This window comes from Anas platyrhynchos, chromosome 7, assembly GCF_047663525.1.
Source record: "Anas platyrhynchos isolate ZD024472 breed Pekin duck chromosome 7, IASCAAS_PekinDuck_T2T, whole genome shotgun sequence".
Classification (NCBI taxonomy): domain Eukaryota; kingdom Metazoa; phylum Chordata; class Aves; order Anseriformes; family Anatidae; genus Anas; species Anas platyrhynchos.
The window spans coordinates 8,350,269-8,371,375 of record NC_092593.1 but is presented as its reverse complement, the minus strand read 5'-3'; the positions used below and the strand labels follow the sequence as shown (position 1 = coordinate 8,371,375).

General features: G+C 45.7%; 1 protein-coding gene across 1 annotated transcript; it reads right to left on the bottom strand.

Annotated features, from left to right (window-relative positions):
• Positions 1 to 142: 142 nt before the first annotated feature.
• On the bottom strand, positions 143 to 20,780 carry SCTR (secretin receptor). The gene is given in 16 exon segments (XM_038181962.2): positions 143 to 511; positions 1,548 to 1,589; positions 1,765 to 1,903; positions 1,998 to 2,089; positions 4,711 to 4,780; positions 5,304 to 5,364; positions 5,456 to 5,609; positions 6,317 to 6,449; positions 7,430 to 7,527; positions 7,819 to 7,922; positions 12,252 to 12,362; positions 14,557 to 14,683; positions 18,547 to 18,598; positions 18,600 to 18,646; positions 18,649 to 18,708; positions 18,710 to 20,780. Coding segments are annotated over 16 exon segments (1,530 nt in total). The 5' UTR covers positions 18,773 to 20,780; the 3' UTR covers positions 143 to 334.
• Positions 20,781 to 21,107: the final 327 nt, after the last annotated feature.

Here is a 21,107-nt window from a genome sequence, read left to right as displayed (position 1 = left end):
CTGAAACTCACCCGCCTGGCCTAGCATTGGAAGGGAGCCATGTGGAAAATGAGAGGCTTCATTTAAGGTAGAAATAGCAGCTTAAAAATATTGGTGTGGAAAGAAACACAAATGACTGTGGCCAGAAACCCAAGGAAGAGCATAATGTTTTGGCCCATTTTGCCTTGCAAAATAACTTTGGTGCTACACAGGATATAGACGAACAGATGTGCTTCAAGAACTGCTGATCCACAGCCAAGTCCTGCTCTCAGATATATACACAAGACTCCCAGCACAGTCCATGGGATTTAACCACGTGTATCTGAGCACGGAGGTATCCCTCAAAGGTGCAGTGTTAAAGCATGCTTGATCTTTGGAGGGTTGCTCTCCTGTGCTGTGGTGGGCTCGACTTCACTACCTGCATCTCCTGAGTTAAGCCACTTCCTCCGTTACTTGCTGAGGTGCTAACGTGCTGATGCAAGTGTTTGCTTAAATGCCACTGCCTCCATTTTCTCTGAACTTCCAGCTGAACCTAGGTAGAAAGATCAGAAAATACTTGGTTCAGCTAGTTTATCTTGGAGCCCAGCATTGCAGAGAGCAGTATAACAGGAAAAGGAGAGATGGTTACCTTTGCCAAGGTTTGGATTTATTTATTTAACCCCCACTTTAAGGGATTAGGGTAGGGCCTGTTTCTTGTCACTTCTAGTGATACGGCTGTTGCAGCTACACAATTTTCTGTGAACCTGTTTTTCTGTTTAATTGATGTTGAAACTGTTTGTGTAGACTAGCTGGCCTTAGTGTCTGGTTTGGATTTGCCAAAGATTTTTATTTTTTTAATCAAAACGGGACATTTTGACACAAAGGTGAAAAAAAATGCGGATTTTCTTTTCAAAACAACTTTGTTTTGCTGAAATCCTGTTAAAGCACCATCCAACATTTTTCAAACCCATTCTCCCTTTCAAATCAACTTTCCTTCCAAACTTAGGAACTAACAGTTTGGGTTCTTTTCTTTCCCTCCAATAACCTCAGGATCTCTCAGGTCTGGATAACATTTCGCCTTGCCTCTACCAGCAGCAGTATTTCAGAGTGCCAGTTCTAGCCCAGGAGCCTGGGAGTTATAGGACCACAAAGGCAACAGACCTTCTTCCAAAAGCTTTACCTTATGAGAGTCCTAATAAATTTGGACTCACTACAGCTTTTGCTAAATTCCCTCCTAAGGATCAAGCAACAAAAACAGACACAGGATGACAGATCATGCCATCATACATCAGAATCAGGTTCTGATTTTCAGTGTGACTGTGTGCGGGATGGTTCTCCCACCCTCCACTCCCAGACAGTAATAATGCTATCTGATTTAGGAAAGGGTTGCAGTAGATGAGAGATGAAGTTCTCATCTGGCGTATGATTACTTAGGTTTGCCAGGTCTGGGAGGTATTTCAGGAGTGACGATAAGTAGCTGGGAAGAAAACTGTCAGATAAAACATGTAATTCATTGGAGAAAACATATCCTACTAATTAATGAGATATACGTGAGCAATAAAAAAGAATGTTATCTACACAAAACTCACCTCACCATTAAGAAAACAATAAAGTACAGCCACGAAAAAACCCTGAAAGATAAAAAGAACCATAGTCACAGAATTAGAACTGCAGTTCCAGCTTTTAAATTCAGATGATATATCTCAAAGGAAATCAGACAACTTGTTATTGCCACTGGGCCTCTGTGCAGAGCTGCACGTTATACCTCATATTACTTAAAGAAAAGAGTAGCATGTCAACGATTACCTGGAACGATCCAAGAGCCAGTTCAAAAAACAGCTGAATTTCCATTGTGCCAATACTTGTGTCTTCGGGGAAGAAAGCAAAGATGATGTAGTGAACCCCAAAGAGTGGGATAAGGAGGAGTGTCGACTTGGCAAGCTTCCTGGGAGTGGAAACAAAGGGGAAAACCAGTGTAGAAGGGGCAAGAGGAGCCTGGTGGGTTGATGTGGTATAAAGTCACGGTGTGCAGGACGTACTTGTACTGGTTGAAATCGTTGCTCCGTCTTTCAGGTGAGCTGAGCTTCTTCATCAGGATTCTTAAAATGTTGATGAAAAGAATGAAATTAATCTGAAAGTAAAAAGAAAGAAATAAAAAGAAAATGAAGGATATGAAAAAAAAAAGAAAAAAAAAAGCAAACAACAAAAGTAGTGTCCCATAACCAAAAGCGAGCTGCCAGGTCTCAGCAGAGTCAGTTGGGGGTGTTTTGGCTGAGCTGGCAGAACTGAGGGGCTGGGGCTGGTCTGTGGGTTTGCAGCTCTCCCTGTCCCCATCCCTGTCCCCTAACCTGTCCCATGCCTTTCCAGCCTGCCCAGCCGCTCAGGGCTTGGGAACTGCCTGGTTTTCCCAGAGTTTGCTAGCTATGGTCAGGACTTTTTAATGACAGAAATCACTGAAGTGCAAAGGGGTCAGGAAAGGCCTTGGGGAGCCCCTGTGTGTGCTGGGGGATGAGGCCACAGGCCCTGCTTTGGCTGCCAACACCACCTGCGAGCACCCTTTGCTCCCTGCCAAAAACACCAGAATGGTTTCAGATGGCAGAGGCAAAGCCATTAACAGTGGGGATAGGGGAGAGCTGGGGCAGTTCTTCCTTCTTCAAACCCCCCTCTCTGAGGGCAGATCCCACATAAAGATGCTGATCTACCACTGTGTTTGAGCGCAGGTGAAGCAATGGCTGCTTCTGTGGGCTCGAGCCCCTGACACAGAGCAGGAGCAGCAGTGGAGGCCATGCCCGCTCCCACAGCAGCACCCAGCCACCCTTGGCCTTATCTGCACCACAATGGGGCAGGCAGCACCCGGCTGCACGCCCACAGCACCTTTCACAAGCTCCCATGCCAGGCCTTCAACCCTTCCCTATGTGTATTGACACATACAAGCGCCATTACAGGCATGCAACCACCTCATGGTGGCCTGTGCATGCAGGGCTCCAGGGTGGTGGGTTTGGTGGGTTTCCTCAGGAAACAGGGATCAACATCGGATGGGACAGACCCAGGGTGTCCCTGGGGCAGGGGGCTCCCGAAATTAGTGGGTGAGGAGGAAGCAAGCGTGGCTGTAGAGGGAGGGTGGGGAAGGCTGAAAGTTTGGGAGCTGGGGGTGAGGGAAGGAGCAGAGCTGTGAGGGGCTGTGGTGGGGAGTATGAAGGAAAGGCAGTGAGATACGGTGGAAAAGGGGGGGAAATGGGGCTCAGGTCTGAGGATTCTGGTGATTTTTTAACCCAGCGGGTCAGACCTGAGCCCTGTAGGCGGTGCAAGACTTTTTGCTGATGAAAATCCACTGGGAATGGGAGGACTGTGGGACTCCCGCTGGGAGGAATTGCCAGTGGGCAGCACAGCCAGCGTGTTAGTCTGGGAGGACAAAGGAGCTTATCAGTGTTGATTTTCTGCCCTTTGAACTGCTAAGGACTGTGTGCTGTGAGGAATAAAGAGATTAGATCTGAATTCTCAAGGACTGGCTGTTTGTTTGCATCTGTAGCTATGGGCTTGAGAAAAGCCTCTGTTAGGTAAGGAGGCAGGGCCTTGCAGAGGGCTCCTGCCTGAGGCAGCTGGCTAGATGTGATCAGGGTTTCAAGGGGATAGTGGGTGGCCCTTAAAAGATAAACCAAGACTGTGATTTTCACCTTGCAGAACTTCTGGGCCTTGTTGGAATTTAAATATTGCTGAGCAGCTCCTTTTCATTAGGGAAAATAAATGCTGTGGCCTCGTTGATCCTGAATCACTTTGTGTGGTCTTCTGTTTGTCTTGTGGGGGTGAAGAATTGCTCGGTGGTAAAAGGGAGCAGGGTTTAAACCACCACCTATGCTTGGGTTTCCAAGAGAGTGTGCAAGTGCTGCAGTTTGTGATTTGTAAACATAATGGAGCCTACTGGCAACACGAATACCTCAGCTTCTGCATTCTTACCCAGTGTCAGCAGGTCACTTGAGAGTAGCTAGCAGCTCACATGGTTCTCTAGTAAGGCTTCAAATTAACCACTGCAGACCCCCAGGGCCCACACTTGGGCAGAACTGTCTCCATGAAGCAGCTGCAGCCCCTTGGTACCTTAAAACTATAAAGGTGAGCACCAGCAAATGCTCAAACCCTAGGTGTTGAATATTATTTGTGCCAAAGTGTTAACATCTCTGCCTTGTACTGGGCAGGTTCACACTGAGTTTCAATCCCTACGTCTCATTTCAGTGAGCAATGCCTTAATAGCCTAATTGCAGTCTACTAACAGACAGCGCATGAAGCCTGTGAGCTGCTCTCATTGCTCAAAACAAAAGCTAATGATCATGTAAGGCAAGTTGTTTTTGGCTTTGCTAAGAGGGGCAGTGACCGTGAGACACAAAGGCTATTATACTGAAATGTACAGCCACTTGGTTTCTCCTCCGGAGCCTTTCTTGAAACAGTCCAAAACAAGCTTCCACAAGCCAGCCAAATTCGTATGAAATCAACAGGATGTGGAAACCTGATCTTCTTCAGGCTCTTGCTTCTTGGGAGGACACTCTAGCTTTCCTTGCAACTTAGCTTCGGGGCATTAGTTACTGACAAAATCATGCTGAGCAGAAGTTGCTTAAGCAGTAATTCATGTGTCACGCCAGTTCAGGCACATGTCTAAGATCAGTTCATTAACACACTTCTAAAGCATGTTGAGTAGATGATCTCTGACTTCACAATATTTGAAAATACAGTTTGAATGTGCTTGTCCCAGAAAAGACTTACAAAAATAGACAAAACTACAGGGCCTTTAATGATCCACCAGGTATTGGCATTAGTGTTAATGTCCCAACACCTGCAAAAATAGAAAAGAAGGTGCATTCAGTTATCAACGCACTGGTGTCTTTTCAAAGGGGTTTAGTCTGTTTTGTACTTTAGATGGGCCCCCATTCCCTCTTCTACAGAATTAATTTCCTGTTCCCACTTAGCTGGTGCAACATTTTGGGAAACCCCTGACAGAAAAATGTTCACCTCCACTGGACAAAAGTATATCCTGCCCTTGAATTACATCCACTTTTCAAAATTTTGCAAGGGAGAAGAGAAAAGAACAAAGCTTCACTGATCAAATGTAGGTGTTTAAAACATCATGGGCAGAATTTGTTCTTGAAGGACATCTCCCACCCTTGAAAATGGTCAAATTAAAATTGAGGCTCTCTCTCAGCTTGTTCAGCTGGATGTTTCTTCCCTACCTATGCTGGGAACCTATGCTGGCTTGCACCACAGTTGAAATGCAGTTGATTTGCTTGGCTGTCAGTGGTTAGGAATGAGCAGGAAATCCCTGCAGCAGCCTGCACAACTCCCCACTCCAAATAACTTACCCAGTGTTTTCATGGAGTTGCCTTGCAGTGGCCCACGCAGCCACAAAGACAGTCGGGGCACCTGCAATTGGAAAAGCCAGTTACTGCTCTACAAATCCATCCCAGAGGCACAACAAAGTGACAATTATGCACATGAAGAGGAGAGCCGTTACCCCATCCAAGGGTGATGAACCACCAGAAGAACTTCCTTTCAGAGAAGAAGGAAATTACCAGGAGAGCGTGGAGGTACAGTCCCTCCACGAGAAGCCAGCTGTAGTTAGACATAATGCAATACTGAAAGAAGACCATGGTAAGCTTGCATCCAGCCTGAGGAAACAGAGAATAATTAACTTCTGCTTGTGTTTGCATCTATTTTCAGGGTTAAAGCACTGAACATGGCTTCCAGTGCCCTGCCCCCCAATATTTACAAGATATTTTGCTGCCAATAAAAACAACAAAGAAAAATTTATATATTTCAAAGTTCAATGTGTTCTTATATTCTATCTGTGAGCCCCATTACCAGGATCTAAAATCCACGTAAGAATCTCCACCCTGGTGGTGCGTCCCATGTCTATGGACTCTGACACCTGCATTTAGGTGCCTCTGTGTTCATGTGCTGAACTCCTGGTCTCTTCTGTGGCAATCTAGTCAATGCAGTCAAGCTGATGAATGCAGACACCTATTTTAGACCTGCCTGGGTACCCTCTGTGTCAACACTTGAGGGGACTGTAGATGCCTGCATATGGGTATCTATAGCTGCACCTCTGTTTCTCTGTGTTTCATCCAGCCCCTTTTTATATCCTCATACCTCCTTCACCCATGCAGAATCCTCCCAAAACAGGGAAATCTCAGCCTGGAACAACTAACGCATGGAGTTGAGCAACAGAGAAGGGACAGGGCATACTATTCCCCTCCCACACCCTGGGATGACAAATAGAAACCTAGGATGAAAATTTTCTTCCCTGCACACTAACTATGGCTGGGATCCTGCTGGGAAGCTGAAGTGTGGAATAAGCTGGAAGGCAAAGGGTTACCGTGTGTGCCTCACAGTAGTTTGTGTCTTCAGAGGAGAACAAAACAGCATCTTTGATGAAGCTAGATGAGGCTCGCAAAATGAAGGATGTGAAGAGATGCATGTGGATGTAGTTCCTCGTACAGCGAAGTCTTCTGCAAGGAAAAGAGAGAGCTTCTATGAAGTTACATTCTTAGACAAAGCAGGAAGCTTGTGTCTGTAACCACCAGGTTTCAATCCTTATTAATGCTGAACTGACAACTTAAGAACACTGTTTTTCTGACTGTGAAAGGAAGACTAATGGATTTCCAAAGAGGAATACCCTAGAGAAGACCTTGAAAAGCAGAAGTCACATCTGCTCCACTCAGGTACTAAAAATAGCTGAACGTTGCCAGAAGAACTGAGATTTCATGCCAATATGCTTGGTTTAGCTCCCATCTCTCCTTCCCAGGGCATCATGAAGCCAAGGAGCTGTGTTTATCCACACTGAGGTCGATTTCTTTGGTTTGTCTCAACAGTGCATTTGTGCCTGCAGTGTTTTCTGTATTACATTTCCAGATAATTCAGGCTGGGAGGCCTTGCAGCCTCATGACTAGTCTGTGGAGTAGTTGGGGTTCCTCAGACCAGAGGTGCCTCCCTGATATTTACTGTAAGGGAGATGCATTTCACTGAATAAGCAGCAAAGTGCAAATTCCAGGTTATAAAGCTGTATGAAGATAAACCTACTGTCAGGTCACTGCTGTAAGCCTGCAACACTTCTCTAGAAGTCAATGCACTGGTTCTTAGAGCAAAGTTTTAGCCACAGTCTTGGGTGGGGTAAAAAACATTAGGAGGAAAGACACTCTGTCCCAGGGACACCAAAATCATGGCAAAATCTTAGCAGCGAGATGGTGCAAACTCCAGTCTGCAAAATAGCATAAACTATATTTTGGAAAGGACAGGAGTGCACAATATGAGGAACAGCCCTGACATTTGCTGTGAGACAGGACTCAGCTCATTTCCATCACTGATTTATGTGAAAGTTTTCAGAAATACTGCGATGTTTAACTTGCCCTGAAAGCCAACAGAAGGGTCTGTGTCAGCTGAGATGACCAGACGTCCTGCCCAAAGGCAACCCAGCGATGCTTCTCCTCACCTTAAAGAGGCCAGGACCACTAAGGCTATTGTCAGCGTCACAAGGGAGGTGCAGTATCCAATGGTGTACATGGTCTTCAGGGTCATGAAATAGGCTTGCTGCAGGGGAACAGATATAAACATCTTTACCTTTGACTATCTGGTAGAAATCAGCCCATACCAAATGAAGGCTATCCCTTATTTCTTATCAAGTAGATTTTCTTGTAAAATCAGCTGTGGAAGTTTTAAACTGAGCAACACTCACTGCGAAGCATTTGTGCTGAAGAACACTTATACCCACAACCCCACCTGGGGTAGATCACATTATTCAGTCTCTCCTTAACAGATTGAGCACATCCCTTCCCAGAGCCCCAGAGCTGCAGATTTGTGGTCACAGGCACTCGGACTCACTCTTTTCTCATTTGCGGTGTCATTGACGTTGTAGCCACAAGCAATATCTGGTCTTGGATATGGGTCTGACCAACCCTCGCTGGTACAGTTTCGGTAGATAAAACCTGTATGGTAACAACAGCAAAAGAGACAAAACCAGGTGTAACTATTTCCAATCGTATCGTTGTTCTTATCATCCCCAACATGAAGGGTTCCTCCAAGAGCAAGGAGAACATTTTTTCCCCAAGCAGTGTACTCAGCATAGCTGGAGGTGAAATGCAGCTGAGCTGATTGTGTTGATACTTGCCCAGTGTATTTGTGTGGGTCATAATATTGTTTGCCAACTCAGGGATGACTGTGATGGATGTGTTTTTATTAATTGCAACATAAATAATACTGTTCGGTACATCTGGTGTTTCTTGGCCAGAGTTCCAAGATCAGCAAACATATGACTTGTTCGGTCATGGATTCATACTCCATACAAGCCTGATACTTTCTTGGACATTCTCACCACCTCAGGGTTGTACTGTGGTTTGTCACAGTCTGAGGAGAACACAAAACGTTAGACGGGCACAGCTTTTTGGGGAGACTTAAATGGAAACTAAAAGGCTTGTACCCACAGCCAAGTCCAGGCATCTTATGCAGTTGATTTCCTTGCTTACTTGGAAATCAGAGGCCAGGATGGGAATTCCCTCAAGTTAGACTTCTGAAAGCAAAATGTTTGAGTTTAAGCGTGTCCCTTGCAGCCATCTTTCTAGTCAGTGGAGAAAAAGAGCCATTTGAAGAAATCATCTCATTTTCAGACAGACATCTGCACAGGGCGGTTTGTCTGACCTGCTTCTATTTGGACATCTGACTCCTCAAGCTGGGTGAGATGGGTCACCACCAAGCTGCACGTGGTTAAACAGGACAGGTTTGAATATGCCCACATTCGTGTCCAGCACCAACACACCTTGCAATCTCACCCGAAGAAAATGGCCCCAGCAGGCAGGTAGGCTACGGGCTGAAGAGAAGAGAAACTTTCACAAAGAAATAAAGCCACTGCCTGCTGTCCTAATCACATGCATCTGTTCAGTTGGAGCCACCCTTTAGAAAGAGGGCATAAAACCCTGGCTCTGCTGCAGTAATAGCTGTACTTGCAAGGACTTAGGACCTGAAATCAACAGTCCTTAGTGGAAGCCTTGACAGCAGGCACCATAAAAGTCTATTTCTGTCTACGCATTTAGCCACAGGGACTCTAGGGCATCCAGTTTCTGCAAAACATCCCTGCAGCGCTGAGGGAACAGGGGGAGATGCATGTGCAGCAGTGTTTGGCACTCGTTTATGCTTTTGGGAGCCCTGCTGGGACTGTCAGGACAGTCAAGGCTCCTGCTACCTCTGGGTTAATTCTGGAGACCTCCGAGCATGTCCACACTTGGTTTGCCCTCACCTCTGTAAAACAGCAAGGCAGAGCAAACATGCTGAGATCTCCAAGCGGGGAGAGCTCTGGGTGTGTCCATACCCAACTATTATTCTGATGCTTTTGTGAACATTTTGTTCCAGCTTAGCATCTTTGGAAGGGCCGGGCTTGTTTTTTAGGCCAGGTTTTCTGTACTCTGCTGCAGCACAGCAACAGAAAAAGGAAGAGAAAGAGCTCTTCCCAGCCAACCATGGGTCTCTCTGTCCAACGTAAGGCCACCAAGCTGACCAAGGGACTGCAGCACCCATGAGGAGAGGCTGAGAGAGCTGGGACTGTTCAGCCTGGAGAAGGGGAGGCTCAGGGGGAGCCCATCAGTGTCCATAAATACCTGAAGGAGTGTGCAAAGAGGATGGAGCCAGGCTCTTTCAGTGGTGCCCAGGGACAGGAGAAGGGGCAATGGGCACAAACTGGAACAGAGGAGGTTCCCTCTGAACATCAGGGAGCGCTTTGTGCTGTGCAGGCGACCAAGCAATGGCACGGGTTGCCCAGAGAGGTTCTGGAGTCTCCTCCTTGGAGATCTTCATATGCCATCTGGACATGGTCCTGGACAGCCTGCCCTAGGTAGCCCTACTTGAGCAGGGGGTTGCACAAGGTCACCTCCAGAGGTCCTTTCCAACCTCAGCTGCTCTGTAATTCTGTGATCCTGCCTTGGCACTCAGCAAGTGAGAGGTACGGTGGCAAATGTTCTACTTCAGCTTCAATTAAAGACCCATGTACTGGGAGCAGAGTGTCATGCTTGTAAACAGGTCCAGAACTGGGCATCGCCTCAGGATGTCAAAGTTGATCAGACAAGGAGAGGTGAAGTTCTGTGCTGGTGTGCTTGCAATTGCATCACAAGCAAACCATAGGAGATTATGTGGGGCTTATTATATGGATGGACATGAGCACAATGCTGCTTGCTTATGGGTAAAATACATACTGGGGAAACTGCAGCATGCCCCACTCAGAGCAGACTCAGGGGCTGCAGCCCATCTAATGTTGGGTGCCTTGGAGGACTTCAGGGATAAGAGGGAGCAACTTCTGAAGGGAGGGCTATGGGACTGGGGCCATTTCATGCACCTTCCTCCTCTGCCTCTGATTCCCCACAGACATCACACCTTTCCCCATTTCTTGCCTGTGGGTTGTGAACTTCTGGTATGTTACTTGGTTTCAGATTGTTTTGTTTCTTTGGTCTGTTACATGAGGAGAGGCCAGACAGTCTGGGCTGCAAATACAAGTCTGGATGTCAGCATAAAGCTCGGCCTCACAGAGACCAGCGTTTGGGTTCAGAGCGATCTGCATCCCTTCACATATGGGTCTTTGGCATTTGTGGCTGCCCATCTCTTTTGTTAAGTGGCAAGGAAATAAAACTTTCGCTTTTCTTTCAAACAAAATGATATTTGTTTTTCTTTTTGCAAAATTGCTGAAAACAGGGCAACAACTGTAGCGGTAATTAAATGCATGAGTCAAAAGCCAGCCACAGTGCAAAATCAGAGAAGAATGTGGCTATGAGAATGAGAATAAACTATTGCTGACTTGGACCCAAAATGCCAGATGAAGAGACTGAAATAAGCTGTAAATGCCAATGAACCATGTCTTGGGTTTCTGTTTTGAACACTGTCACTTTGATTAGTGCTTATCAGAAGTGGCTCAGCTCTCAGCTTCTCAGTAAGGAGGGCAACCAAAGTTTAAAGCTGTTAGACTATCTACCTCCAAGATAATGCAATACACATTTGATATGCAATTATGACCTTTGGATGTACAAACTCCTCTTTTTCTGCCTGGCCGGTGCTGGCTGCGAGGGCAGAGGCAGGGAGCAGTTCCCTCTAGTGGCTGCACCAGCAGGGATTTCCTTTAGCACACAGTAAGGCTCGGTACCACCGTGCTGAAATTGGTGAGCACATGCCCGACAGATGATTTTCTCAGCGATCTGTGTCTTTATATAGTTTTTCTTCTGTCTTCATACGAGATTATAGGACTCAATGGGCAGCTACTGTTTCTGTGTACAGAAAGCAGCATGGTATTTCTTTCAATGCATATGGTTCGTGTCTGATTTTATTTAAAGAGAACTAAATGCTTTTCTTCCTACTTATCTAATCCTTAGTAGACAATCTAATACTTTGCCTCCTGTTCCTCCCTCCATAAAATCAATCTGTCTGCTTTTCTGTGAGTATCAGATCTCATTAATCCATGTCCTATAACCAAAGAAAGGAGAGCCCTCTTCTGATTCAAATCATTAACTCACCAAAGAGAAATATAAGCACATTTCTCAGGCGTTGTTAAAAAGTCAAAATTAACAGAAAGCAGGCAGAAACTACTACTTAATGGCTCACAATTACTGTAATGTATTGGGAATAAATGTCACTTCTTTTCTAGCTGAGAAATCTCAAAGAATGGGCAACAAATGTTGCTTGAACTCCTATCTTTTTGAGTAAGGGATTTGGTGAGCCATGAGACTAATGAAGCTTGAGTTCTTGTGCATTTGTGCTGCATCCTTGCGTGGAGACCGTCACACATTATGGGTGAACCCCCGTAATTTCCACTTGACGGAGGCACAAAAGGGGTTCTTTCCCTTACCTGGTTGGTTGTTTTTGCCAAAACTTGCCTGAGATTAATGCTGTGTGAACTTTTGCCCTCTTGTCAAGCTTGGCTGAGATCAGCCGCCTAAGAATTATTAGAAGGGGAAAGACAGGCGGAAATACATAAACAGAGACTGTGTGAAGAAAACCCTTTCCCTCAAGAAACCATGTTAAATCTGCTTTTCAGGATAGCATTTATTTCCTGCACTTTTCTCTGCCTGTCTAAGAGAAATAAACTCTTAAACCATCTTGCTACTTTAATTCCGGGCTTTCCCACGTTTAGATTAGTGATGGAAATGGAGCTGCTAAGTGGCCGTTGGTCTTTAAAAGAAGCAGGGCCAAATTTTCCTTCAAGTTCAGACCTGACGGTGACATTTTTGTAAACACCATGTTTAACAAAAGACATCTCAGCAAGAAAAGAGTGTTTTTAGCGTTACCTTTTTTCCCAGTCAGCATCTGGAAGAATTTGGGGCAGGGAGCATCGACAGTCTGTCCCACAGCTGATGAAGGCCAGCAGCTCATGTTATCCCACATTCCAGCACATCTGCCTGGGGGCAGCAAGGAAACACCATCAAACTTCTCCCAGCGAGGACACACCATGCAACACCTCCCAGCAATGCAACACCGTGAAACATCTCCCAGAAATGCAACAGCACGCAACAGCTCCCAAGGACCAAGGCAGCTATGGGAACAGAGATACTCAGTACCCTGAAAAGCAAGCTGGATGAGACAGAACAAGTCCTGCTATTGAGACCTAGATGGGACAGAACAGGTCCTGCTGGCTTCACGCCATACCCTTGCAGGCTCCAGACCCGTCCCACTGAGGTCCTTGACTGCACTGGTCTCTACCAGCTGGACAGAGAAAGTTGGGCCATGGGGAGCCTTGCACCAGGCCCGTGGCTACCAGTCTGTCTTCTGGTAACTAGGGAATAGCCCTGGAAAGATGAAGGAAAACAGATGTCAAAAATTTAGCTCACTTTTCAACCCTTCTAAAGCTTCCACTTTGAATCAGCCTGATGTTTTCCTTACATAATCCTTGTGTAAACACAGAAAGGCACAACGTGACTAGGAGTTTAAACAGCTTCAGAATGATACTGGGGAAAGGGCAGAGAGGAACAGCATTGTACAAGCATAAATACTCTGCCTTTAATTCATCTCTTTCATTATGTCCAGCCAGTGCTGGAGTGAATAACACCAATAAACCACGGACTGGGTTCAGCTGTGGGTATCAATGGCTCTTCTGCTGTTGGAGAGCAAAACTTCACTAAGCTCTTCCCCAAGGCTGTGAAGGGAAGATCACCACATTTACAGGCCAGGGGAAAATGTAAATCCTCTGTTCATTTGTGCCATTTTTTTAAGGACATGAGCATGCAGCAGAGACAGCACTGTGGCAGCTTGTCCCTTGCTTTGCCTTTCTTCCTGCTCCTCCACTTGGTGCTGCCTGCCCACACCAGGCAAAGCTTCTGGGGCAGCAGGTGCAGGAGGGATGGGGTACGGAGGGTTAGCAACACCCTGCAAAGCCCCTGCTCTGTTTCCCTGTATGGTACACCAAGGGCAGGCACTGGATCCCCAGAGCTTTGTTTCTCTTCTTCAGACTGAAGTCCCCGTATAGGATTTTCTCCACACAGACCTCGGAAATGCAGATAAAAAAAGGATGGAGAAATGTGTATAATAAAAGCATTATTTCCTGGAATAAAAGCGTAATTCTATAATTCACCAAGGTAACAAACCCTCCTTCAGTAAAGACTAGCAGAAGGAAATTCCTGTGCTCTCTCTTCAGAAGCCATTACCTGGGGACAGCTGTGCATCTTCCACCTCTTTATTTTGGGAGGGATTCACTGTCAGGAGAAGCTGTGTTTGCAGAGCTACAGCAATGGAGAGGGGCTTAGTCACTCTGGCCACTTCCAGCTTAAAGCTTTCTGCTACGTGGGTAGCCCCAAGCTCATGTCAGTGTGACTTGTTTGATCTGTTTTGCAGAGGTTAAAGAGGCATTTTGACGGCCACTGGAAATGCTTCCTCAAAGGTTTAACACGGAGCTATAGTTTTAACTTGTTTCTTTGGGGAGAAAGGCACAGAGAGTAGGGGTGTCCTGTATTAAAGTATCTAGGGGGATGTTTAACATTTGGATCCAACTTAATCCAACTAGATTAAGTTTCTTTTTATATTCGATGAGTCAGATCTGCATTCCGGAATATCTGCCAGCCTGCCACGAAGTACCCTGTAACTTCTGCTATATGGGCGTAATGCCCCAGGGCAGTCTCACACCCCTCAGGCTGAAAGGGAAAACACAAAGACAGAGAAAAAGGCTAGGCATGCTACAAAAACAGGCAATAGATCTATATCTAATAGGAGCAAGGAAGATCTTCAGGTACTCATTGTTTTTGAAGGCAAATACAGCTGAGTAACTTTGTACTTAGTGGGCTGACTTTATAAAAACATCCTTGTCTAAGGTGAGAATAACTCCAAATCCTCTCCAATTCACAACATTTTGTTGCTGATATGTTCTCTAGCTGTGAAGACTGCAAACCACTGACCTTGAAGTCTCATATGATTACCATTTGCCATCACAGTAAGGTTGAATCCTGCTCTCGAAGCCTTGCAACACATCTTACCTGTTTTTCTGCTCCTCACGGAGAGGCACGCATGGGGTGCATGCCTCCTGTGGGAAGGAATGTGGGGGTACTGAGGCCACTCGGCTGACCTGAGAATGGTTTTCACCTTGCACATTCCCCCACCCTTTACCTGATGTCAGGAGCAGATCATTTTCAGGTGTCCTGTTCCTCGCCTCCAGGGACAGAGTCTCAGCACAGTTTTCTTCCTCCTTTTTCAGGACGCTCAGGAGGTCACAGATAGGTGGGGCAGCCCTGATCTGCAAATTTGAAAAGCAGTACAATCACTTTTCCTCTTAAAACGTGCACTCCCTTAACAGGATTCGCCCCCCTTGTCCTCACATTTTCCATGCGATGCCGTCAATTGATTGTGGAGGGTATTTCCTTGAAATACAGTCAATTTTCTTAATTAAGTCTGCGTTTTTATGATAGCAGTAGGCAACCACAGATTCAGCTCCTGTCTGCTCTCATTTGCTGAGGTTGTTATTGAGAGAAATGAGTCTGTTATTCTGCTAAATAAAGTACCCAGGCATGCTGCTGTTCCCCAAACCTGCAGAAGCATCCAGGGCACTGCTGGATGCTCGTGGAGCAACGGAGAATTAATTATCCACCTCTGGCAGTATCAAACCACAGACCCTTGCAGTTTGTTTCCCTGGATGACATTTACTTGCATGGCTGGCCCAAATATGTCCACTGGCTGCAGACCACCCAAGCCTGTTTCACTGCTACAGATCACGGAGCTGCAGGAGCCAAGCTGACTGCTAGCAGAGTCTCAGGGAATTTTTTTGCGAGGAAACCGATCGTAAATTGGCCCGAGCACACCATGCCACATTCCTCTTTCTCCATCCTCCTTTCTCACAAGGAAGGGCTGAAATGTTAGTCTTAACGCGGTCCTGAAGCAGCAATTAAATGTTCGGTTAATGTTTTATGTAGGTGGGCCAAATTGAATGTACAAAACAGCTACCCACCATTAACATGTATTAAAAACCAGTGCAAAATGATTTGTAGGACAAGATTCCAGTCTTAATATCTTACAGTATGTTTGTTGAAAACTGTCCCCAGAGCCTGGGATGTTTCAGCTTTCAGGCAGTATCCAGAAAGTCACCCTGAATCACTGTGGGACGCTCTTCCAGGCACATCAGGCACCCCTAACATCTGTATTTGTCCGAATCAAAACCCATAAATCTGATTTCCAGCTGTAACAGACCTGCTTGGTCCCCAGTGAGTGGAAAAAAGTACTTTCGCTATTTTTGCCTTGTTCCATCATTTATGACAATCAAAGTATTGAATACAGCCAGGTTCCCATTATAACAAAATAACAACAACAAAACTTTATAAATTCCCATTATAGAAATTGTATGCAGATATATACATACAAGTGTATATATACATGCATACTTAAAAGATTAAAAACAAGTCATCGGGATGTATTAGTTGAAATTTTTATAAACAGATTTTTTTAATACATTTTGAGTGGGAAAAGGTAACCCGGCAGCATCATGTTACTGCTCAACCTAACCAGTCGTGTAGAATTGCTGATCACATTCTGATTAGTTTTAGGAAAAAAAGAAAAATCAGACCAAATTCCCAATTTATTCACTTGGAAGTATTTGGGGTACTGCATTTCTGAACTAACTTTGATATTTTCAGCAGTGTTTTGTGCCTTGTCTAATTGGTATATTCTGTTTTACTGCAGCATCTTTCTCCTTCATTGTTGTGCATCCTGAAATAAAGAAACTTAAAACCATTCATTTGTGCATGATGTAATGAATTTTCTTGAATCACTCCTGCAAAGAATTCAGATTAAATGAACTATTCTCTGATACCAGGATTTAGATACATTAAATCCATTTAATCTTTGAAAAGTTGGAAATGTCCAGCTGGAGTAACATGGCTAAAGAAAGGTAACTGCATTGAGTAGTTTCAGTTGTTAGCTGAAGGCTGAATTTGATCATTGTGTAAATATTGACAGATCTTTCAAAATGTATTATTTATCACTCTCTGTCATTATGTATTTGATTACCAATAGTAAAGCAATTAACTACATTTTCATAATACACAAATAGAAGTGCAACTGTCCAAAAGTTACCTTGAAATTGTGTTAAAAATCAATATTAGCGTTAAACATTTAAAGCAGCCAACTAAACCTGTTTGGTGTGCATGCGGGTTGCTCATCACGATACTGAATGCATGTAAAAATAAACATTAGCCACCACCTGAGTGATGATCTCAGTAACAGGAGTATTTTTCACCTTAAAAAAAATAAACATCCTGCGGGTGCTGCTTCCTTTTTAGAAAGGTATGTCCTAAGAGAGCTTTTGTTTCAGAAAGATTTTTAATGCCTGCTTTATTTTCCTTCTAGAATGGGGCTGCCTGCTGGTAGCATATCCAGAGGTGAAGACCACCTAGACAATTATTTTTTTTAATAAAATGTTGCTCGAGCAGGAGCATGGTGTAATCAATGCCTTCCCATTACTCTTTGACCCAGCAGAAGGATGTTGACTTTTCTCTCTGGATCAGACACCCCTGTCTGACACCAGACCTGGTGGCAACTGGATTTTAACCCTGGTGAGAGCAGAGAACCCAGAGGTTCTGGCTCAGGCACGTTGCTTCCCACAGCCTGCCTCCCTCCTCTCTGCAAATCTGACTAGATGGGCCACAACTGTTTGCAGAGCACCCTGAAATGTGCCATTAATGGGCCACCTGGCCCTGCCTCTGCCCTGGCATCTCCACACACGTGTGTGCCTTCCTCGTGTGTGTCCCACTGTCTGCTCGTGTACAGGCACTGCACGTGTCCTGAGGGCACCTTTTACTCCAGAAGGAAAATCCACTCCTGTAGGTGTGGATTCTCCATCTCTTCCTAAATATTTCCCTGAAGCAGCTCCCAGGTTGTCAGATTTTGATAAAGGGGCAAGGCATCCTCTTATTTTCTATACTTCTTATTTCTTTAAAGAAAATGTAACATATCGAAACCATTCCAAACAGAAATAGTTGTGCTAATTAGATGTCAAGAATGCACAGAAATCTGCAATTTGTGATACCACTGGCACAACCAACTACATTTCTTAACCTGTGAATGAGTGGATCTAAACACAATTTAATATGAATAGTATTTGCAGCCACAGAATTCCCAGATGTATGAATTCGAAAATAAGTATTTATAGTTTAATGGGAGGGCTTAAGGGAGAACAAAGGATGCCAGGCTAAATGCTGTAAACAAAATCTGTATTTTGAAGGACTAGAAAGGGAGCAAGTAGAAGGAGGTGGTCTCAGTGGCACCTCGAGTGGAGACATCTATTTACAGAGTCCTTTGGGTAGCACGTAAGAATAAGAAGCCCAAATGACAAGAAAATCAGCACAGTCATTTTTTAATTATTGAATGCAATCAGAAGGTAAAGCAATGCAGGCTGCAGTCCCTGTGCAATTAAAACACCCTGGCACCGCTCAGGTTTTGTCAGAGTTCAAGCCGAATCCCCTGCTGGGACAGAGTGAATTTCCAAGTGGTTGCAGCAATTCTCTGTATTGACCAAGAGTTCAACCATCTCCCAGCTTCTTACAGCTGAGCTGGGCATATTTCAGTCTTGGTTTTCTGTGTTTTGCAAAATCTGAAACACCCGAGCAGCTCAGAGATCATACCTCAGGCTCAGCTGGGCGCCCGGAGCACAGCAGTGGCCGTCCATCACCTCAACTACCACTAAATGGGTAAAGCCAAAAGAAGGGAACCAAAATGCGTGGGGCAAACACCACCTTACACTCCTTCAATCTGAGTCAAGTGAGGCATTGGCAGTGGTGGGCATTCCTGAGGGGATTGTTTGCTTCTGTAAACCAGCAAAGTTTCTCGCAACAGCATCAAGTCCTCCCTCCTTCCTCCCAGCACCGGCTGAGTTTACGAAAGCAGGTTGTGCAGCCGGGGAAACTGAGGCACCCAGCATCTGGCAGTCTGGACAACGTCAATTAGTGCAGGAAGCAGCAGAAGCAAGAGTAATAATAATAATAATAATAAAATCCCAGCTTATACACAGACATTTTAAAATTACGATGCCACAACTTAACGGCACAGAGATGCACTTATTCAGACACCACGATTCCATGCAATTCGCAATAAATAGCCCCGAGCACCTACCAGGACGGTTGAAATCCAGAAGATGATCACCCAGGCGGTCCACATAGTCACTCAGTCTGCTTCCTTCATCCTTCATACACCAGAGGTCACCAGGCTGTCTGCGTGCTCTCCAGCCTGGCTCTCAGCTCCTTTCACTTCATTCCTTTCCCTCCTTGCTTTTTTTCCTTCCCAGCTTTGACCATCCCGAGTCAATGTTTCTCTCCAGCTGCCGAGCCCCAGAGAGCATCAGCAATGACAGGACCCCCCCGTCCGCCCTCCAAGCTCTCCTCCTCCTCCTCCGCAGTTGCCTCCTGTCCCAAGAATAACAGCACCTCTGTTGAGCATGTTCCTACTATCGTCTGCCTCCCTTCCCGGCTATTACTCACTGCTATCGACGGGTGTCGGGAGGGAAGGATCATTCCTCATGCTCCCATGATAAGGGACCAAGCAGGGCTCCCGGCTAAGATGTCAGCCCCACAATGGCACGGGTAATCTATCAGGGGGAAATAGTCATTAGCACAGAGCGCAGCCCGGGGAGGACCCAGCCCTGGAATAAGCGCCCTGCTGGGAAACAGGGTTTGAGGAATGCGATCCAGGCTGCCGGCACCGCTCCTGCTCCTGGCGGCTCTGCACGTGCCTCCCACAGCGAGCTCACATCCCCGGGCGCTGGGAATCGGGAGGCTGGCAGAGGGAATCGGGAAGCTGGCACAGCCTGCTGCAGCAGGTCCAGCTTCACACGCCTCCTGCCCAGCCACCGGTGCTGGAGGTGAGCTAGATTTTGGGGTTAGGTTATCAGAGAAAGGGCGCAAAGAGGATCTGGTCTTCCCACCGCTTCCAAAGGGGGCTCCAAACGCCCCCTGGACTCCAGCCTCTCATCCAGCATCCAGAGAAACAGGCGGTCTGCACGTGGTCCTGATGCTACGGGCTGTGAGAGCCTCACATTTGGGTCCTCATGGTACCTGGTGGTGGGGTGTTCCCCATAGGCAGCTCCCTGGCGGCAGAGCATGCTTTATTTCTACAGGTTTAGTTTCTGTGGAAAAACTGCTACAAAGGTGTGCTTACCCAGGGCGTGGGCACCCAGACACCAAGGCAGGCACTCCAAACTGGGCTTGCCAAGTTTACTTGTAGCACAAAAAGGAGCACGGCCTCAAGAAAGAGCTGAAGTTTGCAGCGTGCACTAGTGCCCACTCTCAGAGCACTTTTCCAATTTACCATCTCCCGTCACTCCAGACATAGGCCAAATGTGACGAGGGGCTCCCCAGAACATCGGGTCTGCTCTCCAGTCTGCTGGGGTGTGCTCTAGAGCTCCTATTTAAGTCAAAGGCTGTGACTGTAAGGCATCTAGCTTGTTACCTGTGCACAGAAAATCCCATCATTGGATTGAGCAAGTCACCTGCCAAGCAGCGTAACAAAGGGATCTAGATTTTCTAGAGAGTCTTGTCCCCTTTCCTGTGCCCACTCCAACCACATGAACTCCAGCTCATCTCTCCATGTGCTCCCCAGGACAGCTAAATTGCAGCGCTCTGCTTCCCCTACACACTTCCCTCATCTCTCCCTGTACCCCCAAAGTCACCAAGCTGTGGCTGGAGAAGAGGTACCACGCTATGGCTGTCCTGCCCAGCCGAATTGGCCAAAGGGTTAAACAGATTGTTAAAAGGAGGTATGAGAGGCAGCCAAGCAATGTGATTATAGTAGTCTGAAGAAACCGCATTGGCAGTGCTGCATCATCTCAGTGGGCTGCTAAGTCATTCTCTCTCTTCCTTTGGCTCAAATAAAATTTTATTATTCTGTTGTTATTGACACAGCTTCCCCTGAAAGCCACCGCTCGTGCTTGTGTTTGTGGCATCTATGCAGCTTTGCTTCTGAAAGCACTTTTAGATGGGTGTGTGTGTGTGCATTTTCTGATAGAGGCAATGGTTGCCCAGGGGCTTTGAAGAGCCAATGCTGGATTTAAACACCAAGAGACTGAATGAGGACCCAATATTTTGTGACCCTTGCATTATATTTATGTGCAGGCTGAGGGCTCAAAAGACGATGAATACAAGATAAGACCTGGAAAACTCTCACCTGTGCAAACCTTTGCTTGATGTCAGCACTGTGGGAGGGCCACGCTGTGCTGGGAAACCTACAAGCAGTAGCAGACTACAGAGAATTATTATTAGCAGAGAATTATTAGTAGAGATTTATTAGCAAGAACACACAGATCCCAAAACAAGGTGTTGCTCTATTAAACAGAGTAGCATTGCACTTTGCTACATTCATCCCTACCCAGCATATCTATTTTAACTTTGTCACAGCTGGAATTTGTTTCAGTAATCTAAACCAGAAATGAAACACTGGAATTTGTTCATGCAATCTTGAAATACTTCAAATGGTAACTTGAGCAGTGAATAAATTAATTTGCTTTATGTTACTTTGATTACAGGATTATTTACTTATCAAGTACCTTAACAAGCCTCAATATTAAATATTTATTAATACATAAAATTTCCGTTAGTTCTTCAGTCTAATCATTCATTTTTCTCCCTCCTTTGCTAAAGAATTGTTTGTACTCCCTGTTTTACAGCTTGACAACCAGGCCA